Below are 23,418 nucleotides of genomic sequence, written 5' to 3' on the forward strand. Positions count from 1 at the left end.
TTGAAGAAACAACAACATATAATGGGCCACAAGGGACTAAAAAGAAACAGTACGATCTTATTTACACATTAATGAAATAAAAAATGGGTAATTGAGAGCATACGTATGTATCACTATGAAAGGGAACAAATTAAAACAGAATGCCTAGAAAACATTTAAGCCCACCATTTTTGATAAACGTAATAAACCTGAAATTGCACGGTTTCTGCCACAGCCTTTCCCCTGGGACGCCGTAATAGCAAATTATCAAGTACCCGATTTCATGAAAATCAAATTACGACACAGCCTCAACAGGTAGATTGGATTACTGCGCGTAGAAAGTCATGCATCACTGCAGGTTGTCCGTTTGTAAATCAACTGCATTTTAATCAAAATGCCAATCACGGAAGCCGGGGTAACCTATTGGTCGGAAGCAAAAGCTTCACTGGAAATTAAAGTCTCATCCCTATAATTGGAGGATGTTGTTTATTTCATTCATCTCAAGACGAGGGGCGATCGGAAGTAAGAAGAAAGTGAAACAAATCTTACTTTGCACAGCTTTGGGGGCAAATTGGTACAAAATTCACGGTTATGTCACAGTACAGACATATACCATTTCTAGATCGGATATTTGTCGTTCGAAACTCATCAGTCAGAGGTCTGTGGGTCGACAGGGAGGGCCCCAATCCCACGGGTGATCGTTGGTTTTAATCCTCAGTTTGGCACATTACCAGTGAACCTGGGCCAATTTGGAGGTGGGTAATTGTCTGCTGAAGGTGAAGATTATCAAATTATGCTTGGTACAGGTAATATACCATCTCTAATTAAAAGTAATATCATATCACTGTCATGTCAAAAAGATACATCACAGTACAAGGGAACTGAAATCACATGCAACCTACATACACTTAAAGTCCCTCATTCCGTCATTGTTTTATGTCACTAGATAAATTCTAAAAAAATTATTCTGCAAAATCTAATCTTCATAAAACACCATCAATATGCTGAAAAAATACACAGATATACTATAAATCAGTTTTCTTTTCATAAATGATAGATATGTAAATTTCAGTATTTGAACCTCACACTTAATGTCTTCTTGATAAATATGGTCACAACTTTATAAAGTTATTGATATCAAAGAAAAAACACAAAGATATGTATTGATTGATTGATTGATGATAGATAATTTCAATATTACAATATACTTTTTAATGTGGGAATCTTAAATATCTGACCATACAAATCAAGAACTTGAATTTCATTTATAGTTATATGTATCAAATTAATCATACTCATTAAAGCTCTTGAAATTCCCCCAACACCCCAACTGATTACTGTAAAATGCAGAATGTTCGCGGTGGTTTTATGTTCGAGGTTTTCGGGGCAACAATTTCCCTGCAAACTTAAAACCATCACAAACATTTGTGTCCAATACTGTAGCAGTTTGTGACTACATGTATAGCGCTGCCGCAAACTTAAAACCACTGCGAACACCCCATTTTCCCCTTAGCGCTAAATAAAAACCACAAGAACTTTAATGCATTAATTTTACAGTATGTGTACATAGATTATTTTTCATTCAGATCTCTGGTGATCGTTAAGATTCAGGCTATTTTAACCCCCTCTAGCAGTTTTACAACCCTAACGTTCCTGTATCTGGTAAATTATGAGCGCAATATCAATTCAAGGCTTTGATTATTACACACAACACCCAGGGGGGATTTCTAAACAGATAGCAACAGACCAAAGGAAGATGATTAATGATCATCTAAAGGGATACAGGGTCTTAAAATGTGTTATTTTAAGCTTAGGCAGAGCTGTGAAATTTTTTACAGATTTAATCTTGTCACGGTGAGACATTGATTGATTACAAAATTTTATAACATGACATTTGTAAATTCATTTTAATGCAGACTTCAGGGCTCGAAATTTATTTTGGGGGATAGATGCACAGGTACACCTAACAAGATTAAGGTTGCACACAATGTCAGCAAAACCCAGATTCAAGGTTTGAAAAACTGTGATGGACCCAACTTCTAGATCTATCGATAATCATAACTTCAACATTCTTAGCAAATAATACACAAAGGCTTCATTATATACAGTGTACAATTATTAGTACCTTTAAGTACTACATGTCGTATGTAACCCACAAATACCTAAGTGCACTGGTATACCCACAGTCTAAAATCTAGGTATGCAACTCCAATTTTACGATGTACAAATTTAAGTGGATGATTACATGTATGCCCACAGTATTTTCAGCCCTGGACTTACTACTGAATTCCACAACGTAAATACATTATATACTGGAAGAACTGCCATCAAGAAGGTACCAAAATCTTACACTGTAAATTAATGTTCAAACTTTTTTAATTTTCGGAACTCTGGACGTCATCGCGTCGTCCCCATGACAAACACCCCCGCCAATCCTGGTCCTCGTAAACTCTGCCCAGGTCAATCCTATCAGAGTCCACACCTGATGCATCGTCACAATCACACACCCCACCAACGGCGATCAATGGGCCGCTGAACACAAAACGCACAAAATCTATCCCCGCACAATAGAGCACACACGCAGGCTTCAGTTAGACCACAACTTTACCTACATGGTTGTAACTCAGATGGGTTGGAGTAATGTCTCCTGTTCAGATGCAGATGTCCCTGGGTGCACGTTAAGTTAGGTAATAGAGGGCCATCGTCTGGTTATAGAGAGCCGTAGATTAATCTTAAATCCATTTAAGCCTAGGCAAAAAGGTCTGGATATGTTCAAGCACAATCAAGGCCTTTTAAACCCTTTTGAAGCCAGAGTTTCAAGTTATAGTAAGACTAGTCTTGTAATAAAAAATAAAAATTGACAAGCTAGCAAACTTTACATTTCAGATAGCAATCTTCAAGTAAAAGGGAGCAATAGTATGTGAACAATCTAAAAAACTTTAGATGGTATGAACCTATCAAATTGTTGTCATCATTTTTACATTCAATTGAGAAATACCAAGTTACATTGACTAAGTCTTGATGATCAAGTCCACTTATTTTGCTCCTGGATCAATAGAGTAATCTTGTTGAACTATATGACTCCAACACAATCAAATTATTATCGGTTACCATTCCAGCGCTATGACAGTTACTGGCAAAGACCCATCCCTTTCTTTTCAATTTGATGCTACTTTCAGGTACCACATTCATTTGAGGAAGAGGAATTTTCCGAGAAAGAAATCGCGCCATCTGTTTGTCGTTGCTGGCAATAAGTCGGACACGGGGCTGCGGCGATCACGTGAAGCGCTGCCAGAATCGGTTGCAGCGGAGGTTATAATGGAAGGACGCAGGGATTGGTATTGATCAGCGGCAGACAGGGATCTGGCTTCACTCAACTCCATTTCTACAACAACATCTGAGGGGGCATATTTCATCATGTATCACAGGGGAGGACGGACTTCAATCTCCAAGCAGATGTGGACAAGGAAGAACTTAACATTGACTGGAGTCCCATTTTTCTGACACACAAACACACAAAAACGTTTCACCCAAATGTCTACTTGGAGACAAGAAGGTCATGGTCATTGTAAATGTAGGATACTTAAGAGGAAAGGTGAACATTGCTCTCATAGGAGTACTATAAGTATAATGGCTCATGCCTTTAAGAGTTGGATGCACTTAACACTGGCAGCAAATACCAGCTAGAAGTGTACATTTCATGGTACAGTAGTTTCAAATAGGGCTGCTTCCAAGGTGGAATACAGACCGTCACAACTTGAAGCACATAACATATCTAATGGAAAACCATGAAAATATTTCTTCATCCAAGTAAAAGGCACAGCAGCCCAAGGAACATACTTCTCAATTTCTGGACCAACATTACACAAATGTAACGGTTACCGGAATGTCCCAGCTAATACTTATAAGGTTATACATGTATAAGATATGGGCTAGAACGGATAATGCTGAGAGTTGTCAGACATTAGGGAACTGAAACTGCATGGCTAAGCGTCTGATGAAAATATGCCTCGATGCACAATCTTTCTAATTATATAGTAACTGATATATTATCTTCTCCATGTTCCTTTGTACAAGTACTGATCATAAATGCATTTTTTACGGCCTGGGGTTTTTAATCAATAGCGGAGCTTCAGTAGAATTTTTATCTTAGTCAGCAGATACTAGTGTACACGTAAGACGGAAATGACTGGCTACAAAATATACTGCTTCATGAAACAAGTTTATGCCTCAAGGTGCTTTTACCATCTTCTAGGAGTGAAGTTGAGCATGTTTGATTTCAAAAAGCTTTTACGTGGCGTCATATGGTTGTCATCTCATATTGGTTTCATTGCCTACACAGTATAAAAGTTTACAGTCTGCAACTTTGAAGTCCAAACTATTAAATGAAAGAATTCTCGCTTGACTAGATTTCCTAGGAAGATCCGGCTATTACCACTATCTTGTCTCCCTGCCATAGTCACATTTTTATGAGTTTTTATGGAGCCGGTCTGGATTCGGGCTTGAATAGAAGAGATATTCGGGGTACAGGAGTTCAGAGTCAACTGTGGGCTACCGGAAAATTGGCTGTCAGCAGCTAATGGGTGTGAAATATGCCGGCCTTCCTGATCTACTATCTCTGAGCCTGATAGAGGGGTGGTCGGAGATAGAAGGGAAACAGTTACTTTTTCAGTCTTCGACAAAACGGATAACGATCAATACTCGACGGGACAGTGTCCATCCTGATAATGTGCATGTACTTGGATATGTTAGCAGTCCATATCTACAAGTACAAATATGTACATGCATCGACCAATTTGACATATCAATCATAATGACAGTTATAAGAAGATGAACAAAAAGAAGATAAAAGCTACCTGCACAGATAGGAAGACAGTGATCTTCTTATTAACAACTTCGGACAAGCCTTAGCATTTGAAAAATGAGCCTGGGTGACACAAATCTCCCAAACCCCATGACAAATTGCAGTAAAAATCTGCTTCTATAGATTTGGACGTGACACTGCGGTAGGAACGGTTCGATGTATGCATGTATGATGAGGTTGTGCATTATAGATAAATGCCACGTCCCTAATATAGTGATAATGCCCCTATTAGCACCTGAACTAAATCGTTCTCCCCTACTCTTTCAAAATCCAACTTGAGTAAAGATAATCCATAGCATGAAATGGAATTCCTTTCGGTCATTTCATAGCTTTGAATTCCTCCCTTATTCATCGAAAATGATGTCTTGACGACTACTTACTCAAGTTACTGACACCAAGTAGCACTTCTTTATTTAGAACCATCATTTTCTTAAGGACACTCTAAAGCCTTCAATGATGAAACCATCATGGGTAATGTCACCTGTAAGTGTTTCTCCGACCATATATGGACTAATGCTAGCTTGTACGGCAAAATAAAGTTTGGGAGGTTCAATTCAATCACAATCCCCCGGAGAGGCGGTAGGAAGTGAAATGGTTATTTGGAGTAAGCCGCATATGTAGGGTCTTGCCTCGACTGCCGGGTTGAGCATCATTTTGGCATAACAGAATTTCAAACAAGCTCTAGTGCACCAACATCTTGAATTACATTCAGAAAGGGTGGGACTTATAATTAGACTCTCAAGGTTGTTTCATTTCTCTCACACACAAAAAATTTTTTCCATTGACTATCATTACTTCCATTGATCCTTTGACACGGTCTAAAACTTTGCAAATGAGAGACAAAAACTATTATATAGCCATTCCATCTTTTTGACATATCTACAAAAATGATCAGAATTAGTTCAAACCACACCATTGCAAGGATCCTCAGCTATTTGCATTACATGTCTAATGTACAGTTAGAAATGTTCCTATAATTTTTATGTGTAATAAGAAATCTTTTGGCACTTTACATACCATTAAGAAAATTTCAGGCCACCAGAAATGCTGTCCAAGGGTCCCCTCCCTAAAACTTTGTCTCAAACTCAAAACCATCAGTCAACAATCTTTAAGTAAACTTGGCCTAGGACTTCTGCTATACTAGAAATCTTGGCCTTAAGACCTTATGAGAACTTAGGAACAATCCCAACTCTACAGACATTTTGTACAGTCTTGTCAGGTCTATCTATCTTCAGTGACCTCCTTTTCCCTACTATTCATTACTGCTATATAAGATAAGCAATATGGATTTTTCCTTTCTTACAATCCCCAATAGTGTTAACACATAAGCTTAACACTCTACTGTCTGCTTATTAAGGTCTCCAGTTGACCTTTGTCCTATCTAATTCCAGTCAATTTTAACAAGTGGCATCATGGGAGGGATATTAAACTGTGGTGTACTAGTATATGACATCATGGAATGTGTGTATGTGCACAAGTGTGGTAGATAACTATACAATCAGTCATACTCTATTGCAAAAATAAACAGGTGTCATAAGACGTATGGAGACGCCGGCACAAGACATATACTTCAAGCCATGCAGTAACTCCCCTGTGGAAGTAGATGAAGGAAATTCTCCGCAAGATTTGTAACTTAACGACTGGTACGCCAAAAGACGACCCCAGCCCCGTGACCCGTGGGCCACGCATCCCATATGGGCTTTACACATGGGTAGTAAAAGCGTTCATCGTATCATAAATATTCCCTCCGCCAATTTACTTTATGACAGCCCGGCATTAAGAAATCAATTTTATCGAGTGCCGAGGACTCGCCCTGCATCTCGGCAGCGGTGGCTTCGCCAAAGATGGCTGAATAGGAATGACCTGTCGCGACCCCGGTGGCAACATTGGAGGCCGCTCTGGGACAATCAAATCCGCAGCTGTGGTCTTTGTCATAACTCTACCATTCTCGAGCGTCCATCTCAGCTTACAGCAGCCCAACTTTCCAAAAGCGGTGTTTATCCTCGCGCGGGGACGTGCGCGGCTGACAAATCGTTCCGGCCGTCCTCACCAGAATCGGCCCCCATCTCTCAAATCAAACGTACGACAAGTAAATCATCCTACCGAGAGCTGATGGCTTTTACCTAGAAGTGCACCTGAATTTGTGAAATGGAACCAACTGTAAAATTTCCCTTCCCAATCTTCGATTCTCGTGCGCTTGGCGGAATCACAGTCGTTGATCTGGGTGTTGAAGCCATTTTTAATCTCCCAGAGATCCAGGATTGAAGTTGCTGGGTTCATTACTAGTCAGCCATGTGGCTCATTGGCCTGTCACAGACTGTGGAGGGTGTAACCAGCTAGAAAAGGGAAAGTGGTTCTTACATTTCCGATACGGAAAGTGAAAGGACAGGGCTGATCAAAGTGATAGCCAGCAGTTACATGACAAGATATCTAGGGAATTTATTGTATGTCTCAATAGTTTTAAAGTTATTCAGGATTTCTATTTCTTTATCTCCATGAAAAATGCAGATATATTTGTGTGTGTGTGCCTGTGTTTGTTTGTGTGCGTAGGTGTGATTGTGTTTCAGGATTTTTGTAGTCAGCATAACTCAAGAAACTCTGGATGGTTTACAATGATATTTTTTTTAATTCTTTATTCAGTTCTGTTGAGCATAAATAATTTTTCTTATTATATTATAATTAACAAAATTATAGTTTTTTCCCAAGTTCCCAATAAAAAAGGCAACTATCATATCAAATTCCTATTCAACTTCCTTGTACATTTTTCCATGCTTAATAACATGTTAGCATTACTTCCATCTTTATCACTGGCACCAATAATAAATATCATTAATAAAACAGGTAAGCCATTAGCCTTTCAAACCCTTAGCTTTCAAAGAAAATGTTTATCCTATTATGTACGGGCCATCTTTAGCCAAATAATCCTTATCGATTCCTTGCACAAGAACAATATTGAAGGCATACATTTTGTAATCACCCCCATTCATAGCTCAGAGCAAAGGAATCTATCAAGGCAATGAGATAGCTCACAAGTTCCTAATGGGATCCTTTCATCAGATTAGAACTACTATCAATTTACCATGACCCTGATTTGTATCAGTATCATCTGGTAATCACATTAAAGACTGTGAAATGGTAAAGGTGCAGTGGTCCAGGTACATGTATCTTTCACAATAGGTCAGCAGTTTACAATTTTCAGAGACTATGATTTTTGCATCTTTTTTCTATTGGGTATTGTTTGTAGTTTGTCTGTTTGTGTCTTCATATTTTTCATATGCTCATCACATTCACTGCAGAGTGACAGGAAGTTAAGGTCAGAGTTGCAAAAGTAATTTATCAACCAATCCTTGTGTAACAACTGACAGACATTCCAGGTCATGAGGTCAATGAAAGAGCCCACTTTTCCCAGGTATTGTTTTTGGTCTGTCTGTTTGTATTTTTTGCAGGGATATATTTTCAAAATGTTACTTTTTCAAATGTGACTTATTTCTCTGTAGATATCATATTTTCAGAGTTTTTTTCACTATTCCTTTTTTCCTAGTTGTAAATATTCAAGGGAGCGAGGTGTTCAATACTGCTGAGACCCATTATGGATTTGTAACGTGACTGAGATAGCCCTCTTCAGACACTATAACTCCTTCCTTACTGACAGAGTGGTATGATTAAGTCATCACCCTACCTCCTGGTAACCCGAGTTGACACGACAACCCAGGGGTCAGGGAGTAGCACTTTGACCTCATATATTACAATTCTGCCACAGTTCTGGACATCGTAAATTGTGCATGCTCCTTTCAAAGCTAATACAATCAAACCAGGTAGCTAGGACAACCACCTCCAGTCATAAACAGTCCTCTCTCTCTCTATCCAATTTTTAACGTCTTTTGTTCCCCATCATATGGGGGTTGGACGTGCTTGCACATGGATGGGGGAGCCCCAGAACTCCTCATCAAGTGCAAGTCCTGTCAATTTCTAACCAGTTAACCCCACCCTATCCAGGGAAACCACCTGTTCTCAGCAAACATTTTTCCACAGTCCATAGTGGTTGCTGAATCCAGGTTTGACTGTATTGTCATAATCTTTCCAGCTCTTACAAATTACATGAATATGGCAAGGTTGTGATTCAAGTTTTTAACTACAATGTAGTATTACTAATGTCCTACCTACAGGAAATGCTTAGAGAGTTTAAACTTCGCAAAATCTTATCGTAGATGTTGATAAATGAAAATGAGTAGGTAAAAAGAATGATATACAAAACTCCATCATTTATTGTAACACTATCTTTCTAAATCAGTTACTGAAGAATTGGTTTTACTACTTACTACTCTGGTGTATTATTCGCAGCGCACAAATTTTAGGACATATGGATGAAAAGAATTCCAGAGCTATAAATTGGAGTGACCTACATGTTACTACCTCGTATATCTAAATGCCACTGAAATTCCATTTGCGATGCTAGCTTTTCAATATGAATTTCACCAGCAGGGTTTTTATCACAGTCACGATGATTACTAGTGCTTTCTCTTCCAATGACATTTAAATGATGTCAGCCCCCTTACCTTTTCTCTCAGGTCTTAAGCGTAAAATAATCCACCCTGAGGATGGAGCAATAAAGGTGCTCGTTACTCCTAATCAATTTCTTATCAAGCAGAGAACCCCATTTCGCCTGCGTACCGCCCCGGAGAGAATCGCACGGCGTACGGCGACCTCCGACCCCAATCATTTCCCGCGAGCAATCCCACGTCCCCTTGGTACAATCTTTTCCACAATTCGCCCATCATCGTAATACAATCTGGCACCGCAGCGGTTTATCATCAAGGAGGCACTGGAGTGTTGGGAATAGAATTTGAGTGTCCAGCTGATCGCCTTTAGTGCAGATCTCTACTCATTAACACTCCTGCTAGCATGGACACCCCTAGTAGCATCCCCGTCCCAATTCCCTCATCATCTTAATACAATCTGGAACCACAGTCACTGTGGTTAATCAAGCAAGGAAACACTGGAGTATTGGGAACAAGATGTGAATTTCCCGCTTGCACCTTTAGGCCAGGTACTACAAATTTGTTTTTGCGGGAATTTGATTTTACAGGAGGAAAGGAGGTTTCGCATTGTTTTAATTTGTTGTCAAAACAATACTGTGGCACAAAAAAATTTGTTTTTCAAGCGAGAAACACCGTTAATATTTCAAGATTTATAGTATGAGCTTTGTATAACTAAAACTTTTACTCAAAACTAGTTTACCTGCAACATTGTAGCTACTACAGCCAGTACAGGGCAACTAACATGCCATGTCAGCCTATCAATGCTAAGTAGATGTCTAACTAGAGAGAGGACCAGAAATGATTCTCCATTACACTTTCTTCCCTGCTCAAAGGTTTGCAATACTCTCTGAAGCCCTTGTGATCGTCACCGTCAAAGCAGAAGCAAACCACCAAGGACAGCACCTAAGCTCCTCAACAAGACAAGTGCACGCTGAAATGCAAACTTAACTCACTTTCTGATGTTTTTCATCTATCACGCATTCCCAGCAGACTGACTACAAATGGCACAAAACACATTACCGACACAGAACCAGTAGTATACTCTGGAAAATTAGTGCATGCCGAAATTTATTGCCCATAAAAAAGCCTGCAGGATATATACTCTACAGTCTCCCTGCTCCCTGCAAGTGTCTCCTGGGTACATTAAAAGTTTGTTTGTATTGCCTTTAATGTTTCCTTGGGCGAATGAAATGTACCACCTTTGGTGAAAAGAGCCTCCAGTAAAAGGATCCTACTGAAACCCAAATTGAAGGACGAAGCTTAGAATGTTTGTCGTGTTATGGGATATTTGTATCTGGAATTGAATGGAAGTGTACAATAGGCAAAACACGAAGCAACAATTTCATACTATACTTGCATCAAGGAATATCTTATAAAATGCCGTGCCAAATCAATTCTGACAGCGAGCACATTCCATATTCAAGGGTCTGCATATATACCTGTGAGGCATTATGAGAGAGCTTTTTCAATTCAACGTTAACCGTTGTTGGTCACTTCTTCATGAAGCGTCATTGATTGCTTTAATCCTACATGGACATACATGTAGCTCATTCCTTGTTATGCTGATTTCATCATTAAGCGTTTTTAAAAAATCATTCATTCGCATCGCAAATTTTACTGCAACGGAGTGTCGGGTTAAATTTGGTGTTTGCACACTAGTTTTGCCAGCCCTCCACAATTCACCATACAGCATTGCCAGGATCCCCCCATGCAGACCCTCATAATATAGGCGCTTACAGTAAAGCATAGAAAGCCCAGGATTTGTTACCAGGTACAGGTAAGTAAGTCTTAATTGGCTGAGCCATTACCACCTGTCTGGTGTACCTTGTAACCTTGCGAGCTACGATTTCTGCTGCTAAGCTCGCCCACTATGCCTGAACCTGTTCACTAATGAGCTCCATTGATCAATGTCTCCTCCACACTTTCTAGAGGAAGCCTTTGTAAGAATGCTTAACTCAATGCCACCTTGGTTCTGTCATCTTATTTGTAGCTTCCACTCACAAGTGTTAAAGTACATGCTATATGTAGACCTTACTTTATCATGCCACAAAGGTAAAACTATGGGGACAACTCGTATGGCAGGGTTCCAATAAGTTTCTATTAAATTAATATAGTATTATGTCATTGTGGAAGATTGAAAGGCAATTTGCTATGTAACATTGAGTTCCATATCCTTAAGAAGGACCTGAATAAATCGTGATTCATCTTAAGTTCAGTTCCAGATGTTTCTTCAACCTACATGTGAAACACCTCCATATCTACATTTTTCATTGCCAAGGTTTTCGATCTGGCACACAAATTATAGATGACAAGGAAAGTTTTCTTATTGAGAATTTAAACTTTGGCATGCTTCAACTGTCAAGTTTGTACCGCAGAACATGAAATATCTACGCTTCTGGGTCGCAGACTGGTAGTTTCAGGTCACTGACCATGTACACGACCCACTGTTGTAATTATTTTTCCAGGTGAACTTGCGGCACCTTTCTTGAAGCAAGACTTATAAATTGGCTTCACTTTGACTTTGACTTACATGTATTGTATAACCTAGGCTGCCCATCCTGACCTTTTGTGGCTCTTTGGAATACAAATGTAAGTTTGTATACAGGTCTTGGCTTACACATTCTATTCAGGCCACAGTATTCAACATTGAACCATTTCTAGCTTACTGGTCAAAAAATGAATAACTAAAGGACTTGTGTCAGCCTCAATAAGAAATCCCAAAGGAAAAATATAAAAGAGTCTATACAAACATCAAGGGAAACGTGCTGCATTATCATTTGTTTGCAAATACAGTCAGGCAAGTGCAAGTGACCGCCTCGAGATAAGATTTGATGGTCTTGAGTACTGTGGTCTTCTAGAGCAGTTTTGTTCTGTAAAAAAGGGCAGTTTTTTAAAGAAAAAAGCTATCTTTTTAGAATATCTGTATATGAATTATGACATCAGATTCGTGTAAATAATATTGCTTTTCTTAAATCAAGAAGTCAAGTGGAAAAATCTCCATGCACTCAAACCACACAGCTCTTTCCCACCCCACAACCTCTTACCTCAGGACATGTCAAGAAGAGATCTACCCCACTCTATCTCAGCAACCCTTCCCCCGTGAAATTTAGCAGAAAATTAACTTTTGACGCAGAATGGCCACCAGTACTTGGTGGAGATTGTTGGGTGCAGGGAGGCAGTAGATTGCAGAGATAGCAGTGGTGATGGAATGGCTCGCTCTGATGGCTTCCACTATACTTCACTCAGGGTTTTCCTTCAATTTCAACAAAACATCAGTGGTGAAGGTATCTTTAACATGCTTGATACTACTTATATAACGGAATATAGAGAATCTGTGTTTTATTGTGTGAATGTGGACAGAAAAGCGAGGTTCTACATCCGCAAGTTTTTGACCTGTCGAAAAAAATCCTGGTTTCCGAGATATTTACAGTATTTTATCATTTAGCCTTATACATTTCCAACATCAAATATGCTGAATATGAGTAGCAAAACCTTTTGAATTTGTGATTTCAAACAATTGGTCGCACTGTACTTGAAAAATATTTTCCACCTTGTTGCGTTACCGCTTGCCAGACTACCGTTCAAGTCCCAAACATCTTCATGTTCGTAAAAAAAAACTTCATCCTCAGTGAGCCTGAACTCATTCCCGCAGCTTTCCAATTCAACACTGAGGATTATTGATTTTATCAGCGCTGCCGAAATAACCTGGATGAAATAGCAGACACTTCCTTCCCGAGTGAAGCGGAGCAGAGCGTTCAAGGTCGCCTGGAGGTCAGCTGTGGGAGATGCTGGCGCACCTGACACCTGGCGAGAAGGAAATGTCACCTTCGTCACATCATCTGTATGTCAGACTTATCATGACAGAACACGGGCTGATGAAGTCTTTTTAAGCCTGCCTTACACGTAGAATAAAGAATCTTCAGCACAATTGCACAGCAAAGATGTGGGTCTACAAGGAGGGTAGGATCCTGTCAATGCTTAACGATAAATTCACGAGGGTCGGCAAAGTTAAACGTTAAATCAACTTGTTCTTGCAAAAGGTTTTGGGAAGGATTTCCGTGGATTACTGCGTTCACGTGGTGGCTGGCAAAAATAGGCCGTGAACACAGACAAGACCGGACGCTACGTTCCGACTTTCGGGCAAACTTTCGCCATACAAACAATTTGTCAATGACGCCTATATGTAACAATGAATTCAGGATAGCAAATAACCTGCTATGAGAATTAAAGAGAGCAATAATTTTATGCTTCACCTAACAATTTACCGACAACACCTAGTGTTGAATTAGAGCGGGCCAGCTACGATTAACGGCGAATAAAAATAGCTCATTACACCTCACCAAAAAAGGCACGCAAGCCTCAAATACGTTCTTTGACATTAATAAACCTGACAAACATAAAGCAGACTTAGGAAACAGCAGTAAAATAGCTCGTCTTTTCTTGGGATTGGCACTTTGGGAAATAACCTTTGCACAGATTAACTACCGTTGTTTCAGCGTTCATGGGAGTAAAACCACTGTGACTGCACAAATCTCAATCTCCGAGATACTTTAAGACACAACTGGGCACAGTTAATCAATTTTGTAGGCTACCTTCTATATTAAAGCCTGGAGGATTAATTGATCTATTTGTCAAATGAAAACACATTTCAATCTTTTTAGAAGATGCTAAATAGAGAAATCCATACTTGTAATATTTCAAGGTTCCTTTTAACAGTATTCTATCATGTTAGACATGACAAAAGGGGCTATTTGTATCCCTTGCTTGGTCTGAAATAAAATATTATATTACACACATCAAATTACTTCCGACAGACTTAATAATTAAGTACATACAATTTATTTCGTGTACAAGGTACATGAACATACCTTTCGCAGCAAACTGAATTATGTATTTCCTTTTGATTAGAAAGTCATATTTTTCTTGGAAGCAACTAATTAATAGTATGCAGATTTGATATACATGTAAATATAAAGATAATATGTAAGCATAGTTATTTGTTTGAGAATGAAATGTGGAAAAAAATTTTATTGGTATTCCTATGCGTTATGTGTTTTGTGGATGGGAGCTCCAGTGCTACTTGGTAAAACGAATGTTAACCCAGACGCCAGTAAAATCGTGTGGGTAAAACTGCGTAACCCAAGTCTCCCACAAACGTGTTGAACGCATCGCATATTCAGAAGTGTTCCAGAAGTATTCCGACACCTTGGTATAATTCCAACACCTTGGTATGGGCTCCTTTCCGAACCATTACCCGTAACCAAGTTGCAGACGGGATGGACCATCAAACGTGCCATCAGAGCGTCCGCATATGACGTGGTGCAAATTGAAAAAGGATACATCAAGGCTATATGATCGCTGGCGTGACATCATTTCCAACACGTGAGCGCCATTAGTAAGAGGTTGCATCGGAGATAAAGCAGGCCAAAACTGTAACATTTCGATCCTCTTTTTTTTCTTTTTCAAAGTTTATAACGGTATGTTAGCTTTGGTATTTGGTGCAAATGTATTTGGTATTTTGGTATCTATTGGGAATGTAACACAACATTTAGACTAGCCAGCAAGGCAGCAGTAACTTGTAGTGGCTGCCTACAAGAAATCGAAGACCTTCCGTGAAATATTTAGAGTTTTTTGTGAATATCTTGTTTTATTCATTTTTGAATTTATTACTGGCTTTGTATAGCTGGAAATTGAAGACAGGAAATGAAATTAACTTTGAAGTTTGATATCCAGTATTCTGGGACCTTTCTGGGACCTTTGACCTAACTTCCTGTCAGTTTACCTGGCTTGCCAAGCATTTAGAACTATACGTGGAAACACATACAGACAAACAAATAGACACACCAAAGACAATACCCTTCATTTCATGGAGGTAGAAAAATTCACAATAAAAATTAGACTGCTGAATACAAAAGTAAAGATATTTTGTATTAAAACTTAACCTGTATCCAGCTGTAACATAACAGCAAGACTAAGCTTATGACAGGTGCTTTCCCCAGTGGGACAGTGTTGACAGTATACAAAAGAGTTGTTTATCCCACATTTTTGGCAACATTCCCAGCAACATACACAGACACTGACAAGACATCCTGAAGGGGACACTCAGGGCTCACCACAACTCTTCTCTGTCACAAACATTGCAGACAGATGACAGTGCAAACTACTTCAAGATGTTCCTGGATCCCATGAAACTACACACCTTCATGACTATGTAATTTTGTGACTTTGCCTGTAACTTTTACAACATGTTCAATCGGTTGTTGGACTTTTTCCAGCCTCAAAAGGAGGAATTTTAAGCAGCCCTTCCCAACCAGGGTTACATTTTTCCGGATGACTTGTTATTTAAAGCTTGAGGTTAAGTCAGCGAACACTGTTTTGAGAGAAGACACCTTTTACTAACAAGGTTCAAAACAAGTTTAGCCATGTGTAACTTTTCATCGATTTAAGTGTCCTTGTGGAAGCAAATTGTGGTTGCTGTTTCTTAAGATCGGTGTCAAGGTCAACACCAAGTTAAGTGGGTCTACTGACATAAAGTAAGTGGTGCCATGGTGGTACCACTACTGGGACAATAGAGTAAGACGTCAGGGCTCTAATGGGGGTTTGGGTCACACTGGAATAGCATATTGATCATGTGAAGTGTATAAAAGTATCGGCACAAAGGACAATTTCTCTCAGTCTTTGCCACATCTCGACATAAAATTATTTGTTATACACGAAGGCTTAAAAAACATACATATCTTTGGCGAAATAAAGCTGCACGTATACATCTAAGATTTATTCATCTCGAAAATATCAGTAAGAAACGCTGACCAGTTTCAATATTTCTTTCCCTCGCTTAATGTTACCCCTCTGGCATATTGTCCATTCCTCAGATCAAAAGGGGGCCTAAATGGTCACTCTGAGTCCGTAAAAGTCCCGAGCCTTGGGACATGGAATTGACCATCCATGTGTCTGGGTGCGAAGGAGGCCAAGAAATCAATGAAGGTGATAAATATTTGATGAACAATATTTTTCTCACCGTCCACAAGACTGAAAAATCAGTACTTGCTGAAATATTGACGAGATTCCGAGGAAAATTAATTGTGTCTTGTAACGATGACCACACATGTACAGATATTCTCAGTAGTCAGTGCGTCACTTCACCTCGTACAAAATCCACATGCGGAGAGCAGTCCACGATATAGAACAGATGATAAAATAACGCAATTAGAACCGCACTGCCATCCAAGCATGGATTGATCGGTATTTCCCAGATTTGTTAACATCGATATAGATGGATTGCATCGAACCCTGACTTCCCTTATTGGCTTTGTTCTTCCTTGTTGTAACAGGCACTTGGGATCAAAACAACATTCCGTAACTAAAAATCTGTTGTGCCGACAATCTTTCACTAGCAATCGTCAAACGCTGTAACATAACTCTGCAAAAATAAGCAAAAAGGAAAAAGCAATTAAGTAGTTCCCCCACTGTGGTTTTATAGCGGACCATATGGGCATCATACGGTTGGCAGAGGACAAGCAAGAATTATGACACCATTAATTTTGCCTTCAAGTGTGAGATTATTGGAAAGGCACGCAGTTTTGGAACAAAAATGTGACGTGAATTCATTACTTCATTTAATGTGAGGTCATTAACTTCTAGGAACCAAAGGGATGATAATTCTCGCCGAATAAATATTTACAATTATGGTTGGTATCCAATGAATACGAAAGTGCTTGCTCATTACCTGGAAATCGCATATGAGTTTATCTTGAAACCACAGCTAGTTGCTGTTTTATTCTCAATTGCTGTCAATGCGAGAAATGATTTTAAAAACTGCTAATATCACACAGCTTGCTGCATTTGTTACACTTCAGTGCAGCTTGGTGCTCCTTTAATTTGTTAAATGTCAGTATTGGAAAATGTCACTTTTTCCTCAAAAAGAGGGTCATGGTATTACAAACTGCCAAATTGATATGGCCTTTCCACCAGATGAAGGTAGAGTGGGCTGGAATTGAAATGGATCTTGAACTAGTTTAGCTGACTGAAGAGCTAATCTTCCATGGGTTGCGACAAGAAAGTACAGTACATCGACTATATACAAGTTGACTGTACCAAGAGAATTCCTTTAGCTCTTTAATTCAAAAGATATATTGAACAGTGGCTTTACATCTCTAAGGACAGCAACCCTTTCCCGCAGTACGCAAGTCGGGTTAGTGGCAACAGTCTGGTACCTATCACTGCCTAGTGCTCCCCGTTGCAACCTGGACTATCGATCATATGTGATTAACGACTTAGTCTAGTTACATCACCTCTGACATCTTCTTCCTGCTACTCCAAGTCTGAACTTTGTAGTCATCTTATCAACCATCTACTGTACTTCCTGCCACTCTATACTGCCTATACTGACTGTGTATTCAAATAACTGCATGCTCTTTTCTCGTAAGGCTTAGACAGCCTATTTTGATTTCCCATAATTCGTAGGGAATGAAATCTTATGCACGTAATTCATAGCGGGGCAACCAAAATTTTGTGCAACTGTCTTCCTTGTTTTTAGCATAATACGTAGGGGGTTCTTCTAAATTTAGCGTAAACCATTGTCGGGACCCCCCATGCAGATCCTCATGACTACAGATACACGCCAACACAAACAAACAGACACGCCAAAAACAAAGACTCTGAGTTTATCAAGTCAAAGACAAAGAAAACACTGTCCAGGATTTGAACTCACAAATTTCAAGTTCAGAGGCTGTCGCTTAAACCACTGGACCACTTGCGCTACACTTTGGATGAAAACAAGCATTACCATCTGGCCAGGTACGATTCACCCCAACAATTTACAGATTGTTTCTAGACAGGCTGCAAATGAAGGATTAGGTGAGGGAGCAGACGTATTGGAAATCTATAGACAGCACAGCACGGCTCCCACCAAGGTCAGATGGTCTACAAAGGGATACAAAAACACCCTGAAATAATTGTTTAACCCTTCATAATTTGGGGCCTAATTTGCATAACTTTGAAATCATTTTTCATTATGAATATATCGCATATGAAGTGACTGTGATACATTAAGATTTTTTTGGGACAGAACTTTCATTGAAATTGATATTTGTAAGTGTAAACACAGATCTATAAACCAATATGGTAACAACAAGGGCTCTGTCGGGGGTTTTAAAATTGTACTGCAGTGCATGGGTCATCACATACTGATTAATTCCACTGAAGGGAATATGCACAAGGGTGGGGCAATCATCAGGCAATCAGTGCAGGGCAGGGAGGCTGGGAGATCACTTCTGGCCAAACCAAGTTAGTTCTCCAGCTACATTTGTGCAAACATCACTTTTTGGTCTTAACCTTATACTGTACAACCTTAACCAAATTTAGAATGCCTTACATGTATATTGAATGAGTCCAATAGTTTTAGGGCTAGCAAATATTAGACATGCCAAAAATTTTCTAAAACGGCATTTAACACCATGAGTTATCATACCAAAAATGGAAATGGAAAAATACAATGGAAGTTTGACTATTCTTTTCCCAGATTAATGTATACTGTATGTACATGTAGCTGCAATAAATACCAATTACTCTCAGAATAAGTATAGAGTCTTAATTGAGAACCTTGAGTTGTTTGTTACATGTACATTGTATGTCCCTTCTTGTAGTTCAACATATATCAAAGTGACAAATCATATTTGCTTTTTACGACAGCATAATTACAGCGAAGGACCTAAAATATGAAGATACCAGATTGGAGGCGTCAGGTGAGGCCAAGATTTGCGGCCCCTGTGATTGGATTAGAGTGGGAGGCCTGTGGTTGTCGATATCGTTTCCTCGTGCTGGATGGATGGATAGTACGCAATAGTGGGTCCAACAAGGGTCAGGATATGGAAATTAAAATGTGGCCATTTTTTAAGGATTAGCACTTCTGAGGGTCTGATTGGAAAACCACAGTTAAGCACATTATAGATCTTTTTTATCGTCCTCCCTTCAATCGATTAGTGCGTGGTACATTACTCTTCTTTACTATTCCCTCGTGCCACCTGTGTTAATGAAGAACTGGTATTTAAAACTTTCCTTTTGCTGTGTTTACGACAAAAATCATTTAGGTACAGGTTCCAAATACCAGAAAATCAATGTACCAGTGCTATATCTGAATAGAATTACGTCATTTGTGTAATTTGTCAGTAAAAACGTGTTGTTCCAACCATAAAGTTTAATTTAGCGCCAGAAAGGTTGAAGACATTGCATGGGCATTGAAATCGGCACCATCTTTAATTTGAGATCCTTCCGAAAGCATAAATTCTGTGCATAACTATGCCATAAGATACCTGAAGTCTAAATAAATGCTTTTGTGAACAACAACCATCTACTCATTTTTTTCTGCCATCATTTGAAGGCTGTGAGTTACTTTGTCCCTTTTTAACCTCCTTGGTCAAATAGTTCAGGTACAGGTTCAGGTCTGTAAGTAACCACTGTGCCGGTACCTGTACCTGATGTTACGTTTAGGTATGCAAGGCTGGAGTCACTGACCAGTTTGCACCATTTAGTAATTAGTAGTAGCTTAGGGCACATTTATGCCATTAGCAATTAGGGACAGATTACTATGTTATTCCCAAAAGCCATGAGGATAGCATTAGTGGCTGTCCAACATTCCAGGACAGGTGAAATCTCAGTAGCAGGTAGTTACAGTCTTGGACATTGGACAATCAACTTTCACTTGCAACTTTCCCTTTTGAACTATATTACTCATGAGCCAACCATACATTTTCTGTATCAAAAAAAAATGTTTTCTGTCAACAATTGAACATTACAATGTGCTTGCTTGCATCAAAAACCAAGTAATCTACATTGTAGTACAATTTCATCAAGTTGACAAATAATTGTTTTGAGTAACATCAACATCTTGCTGGAAAAAAAACGCCGTGTTCGGTAATGGGTCGTTGCGTGAGATTTGGATATTAAACATTTGTCAGCTCGCTTGCTTATTGGCTGGGTGACCCAGAAATGCAAGGGGCTGGAAGAAGTTAACTAGGCATACACATGCCGCTAACTACATCCAAAGTAATTAAGATAGAATTTTAATGAACTTTCTGTTTAGAGTTAATCCATGAAAATGGTCACGGATAGAGGTTCTGCTGTATCGACTTAATCTCCAAGCAGATGTTGGGTGGACAATTAACTGACAGGTTGGCTTTTTTGACAGTCCTATAGTTTGGATATAGGACTCAGAAATTCTGGCTAGTCAGAAAACTTTACATTTGTACACCCTAACATCTGCTTGGAGATTAGTATAGACCATGTATGACCAGCACTGGCTAATTTTGGGATACTGGCCACAGGACTTTCAGAAATTGTTGTGTGTGGTCCGAAAGCCTGATGACTAAGACTGAAATATCTTAGGATATGCCCTGCTTATTCAACGCTTTTTTTTAGCTCAAAGCAAATCCAAGCAAGTTCAAGAACCATATCAAATCTATTCCTTCTTGTCTTGCAGGCACACTGTGGATGGCATTAACAAGCATATTTTTCACACACACTGTATTGCAAAAGAGCCCAATTCGGTTACATATAACACTAAGCTCCACAAACAAAAGAGTACAGCCTTGTCAAATGAAAGGCTGTCAAAACTCCAACAAATGTTTCAATCCCAATGAAATAACAGTGTTCTATTACAAAGGCAACACAGCTGTCCTATAAGTAAGACAAGTACATGAACTAGTAAATGACTTTCATACTTTAGGGACCCCGAGTCATCTCGAAAACCCTTCTAAATTACAGAGGTACAGAAGTTACAAACCATTCTAGTCGCAGCTGCGATCGCCCATTATTATCAAATTACCCACTATAAAGGCTGTTAATAAGGCCCTGCTATTGGAAATCCATACTCTACCTGAAGAGGCAATCTCGGCAGAACATGGGGCTGAGACAGGTATAATTGGTGTGAATATTCTGGGTTTTCTTTGTTCCCAGATTGTGATAGCTTAGACACATCAATCTAGACATAATACCAAGAATTAGAAGTGATTCTCTCCACCGAGAAAGAAAAATAGTGCGAGATTCCAGAGCAGAATGCTGAAATATTTTCTTTTCCTTAAAAAACTGAAGGATTGAAAATGACACAGTAATATGTGCATGATTACTTTATACGATAATGCTTCAAAATGGACGTAATAAAATTTTGATATAATTTACTTCTGTGTTTTTCCCTGCAAGATACTCAACATTGACACTGGAAAGCAAGAAAATAAGTACCTTCGACTTGAAGGCAAATAAATTGATAGCATGTGTCCACTTCTGTTCGGAATTAATGAATTTTTCATGGATTTAATGATACCTGGAGGCTAATAGTCCAAGGACAAGTCGGCTGAATTAGACATGGCTTTCTGTGAAATAATTAATGACTTTTGGATCCAAGGTAATCCCTAAACGAGCTTTTAGTATAGAAAGCAAAATGAAGTAAAACATGTCTCAAAGCTACAGCTTGAATAAAACGATCATTCCACTAGAAGGACTTAAGCTTTTTAATACCAAAATTACATTGCTCGAAGCCTATCCTTTTTGCTGGATCAAAGTGGCTTTTTAAGCACGTTAGCTGCGCAATTTATAAGAGTGGTATCACCAAAACCCCCATGTTCACCCTCAGAGCAGCTAAGTGCACTTCAAGCCATCAGAACTGTCTGCAAATCTGTCAATCAAAATCTTCCATGGGCCATACGCCCGGACCACGGCTGAAATGGGTCTTGGAGGGTAGAAATGTTGAAATATTGTGTCAAAAATGCCTGGTAATAAAGAAAAAACTTACAGGACAGTGCGCTTGGAGGAAATCATAACGCAGCGCGCTAAGAGACCGCTACAATCCAATACACAAGCCGATACACACTTCAAGTTGCAACATCGAATAACAAGCCGCTATCTCTATCTCTTCCCATATAGGAAAGACTTTGATTCCTACAACGTACCTCTTATCTGAGACAGGGTGCCGAGGAAGACGAGGATTGTCACGGCGGCTGTTCTCATTTTGTCGGTCGGCTTCTCTAGATGTTGCCGCTGGCGGGAATCCGAGTTGAAGCGAGCGGACTTGTGATGCTGTCTCCCGCCGTGGAACGCGTGACTGTACCGCCGGACTCACTCACTCGCTCACTGCTAATTTGACGATTGGTCGGCTCACGGGACCTCAACACTTCGTTAACAGGGGCAGGTACTGTCTACACAAAAAATCTGAGCGAAAGGTTCTTTTTCTTGAGGAAAAATTGGCTGAAAATGTTGAAAAAACAACTCTCTCAGTTGGAAGTGCTTCTGTCGTCCGACGAGCCGCGGTCCTATTTATGGCCTGAACCACTCAGCTGCGGGGGTGGGCAGGACGGAAATGCGTCTGTAAAATACGCACAGGACGGGGGGGTTATGGGAGATATTCAGGACCCCACGGGACGATACCGTGAGAGCATTTTGCTGCCAGCGTTTTGTTTATTTATGCACGGCTTCCCGCCATTGCGTTATTTCCCCCTTTTCTTACTATCGTAGGAAAAAGACGACATTCGATGCATCCGAAATGCCAGAGATCGAAGTCCAGATATACACTTTTCACGGATCATTAGCGCCTATATGCGTTCTCCTTAGAACACCATTGGTTGATTGATCATATGATGAATGTATGATGGACAAATTGATGATAACCATATGTAGCACTTGATGGCTGATAATATCTTTTAACAAAGCAAAGGGAAAAGGACGGCTCACACGCGATTTGAACATGAAAGCAAGTCGATGTCTGGATCTTTGACGCCCCCAAACCATTCCAAATGCTCGAAGATAAGACATCAAACAAACCATGCACCTGAGCTTCTACTTTCCCGAGGTCTTGATTGATGATAACAAGGGACAGTCCAAGAAAGATAGAAGGGGAAGGGTAGAAATATCTGTTTTGTTGGGTCGACATAAATATCTCTCTCACTCTTTCTCTCTCTCTCTCTCTCTCTAGATTTCTGTCTAGTCTCGTGGGTTTTCTTCTTGATATTTTTCCCACAAACATTGTAACATTCCCAATGTTTTTCCTGA

General features: G+C 39.6%; 1 protein-coding gene across 4 annotated transcripts in view; it reads right to left on the reverse strand.

Moving 5' to 3' along the window:
* Positions 1-22,681, reverse strand: part of LOC136421345 (protein kinase C-binding protein NELL2-like) — a 53,028-nt gene extending 30,347 nt beyond the window's left edge. For 3 of the 4 annotated variants that reach the window (XM_066408575.1, XM_066408576.1, XM_066408574.1), the window contains exon 1: positions 22,323-22,680. In XM_066408575.1, coding sequence (XP_066264672.1) covers positions 22,323-22,380 — 58 coding nt within the window. In that variant the 5' untranslated portion in view covers positions 22,381-22,680. Of the gene's footprint in view, positions 1-22,322 lie in introns of all 4 variants that reach the window. The other variant, XM_066408577.1, reaches the window with a different exon arrangement.
* Between the last annotated feature and the right edge of the window lie 737 nt (positions 22,682-23,418).

This window comes from Branchiostoma lanceolatum, chromosome 16, assembly GCF_035083965.1.
Source record: "Branchiostoma lanceolatum isolate klBraLanc5 chromosome 16, klBraLanc5.hap2, whole genome shotgun sequence".
NCBI lineage: Eukaryota > Metazoa > Chordata > Leptocardii > Amphioxiformes > Branchiostomatidae > Branchiostoma > Branchiostoma lanceolatum.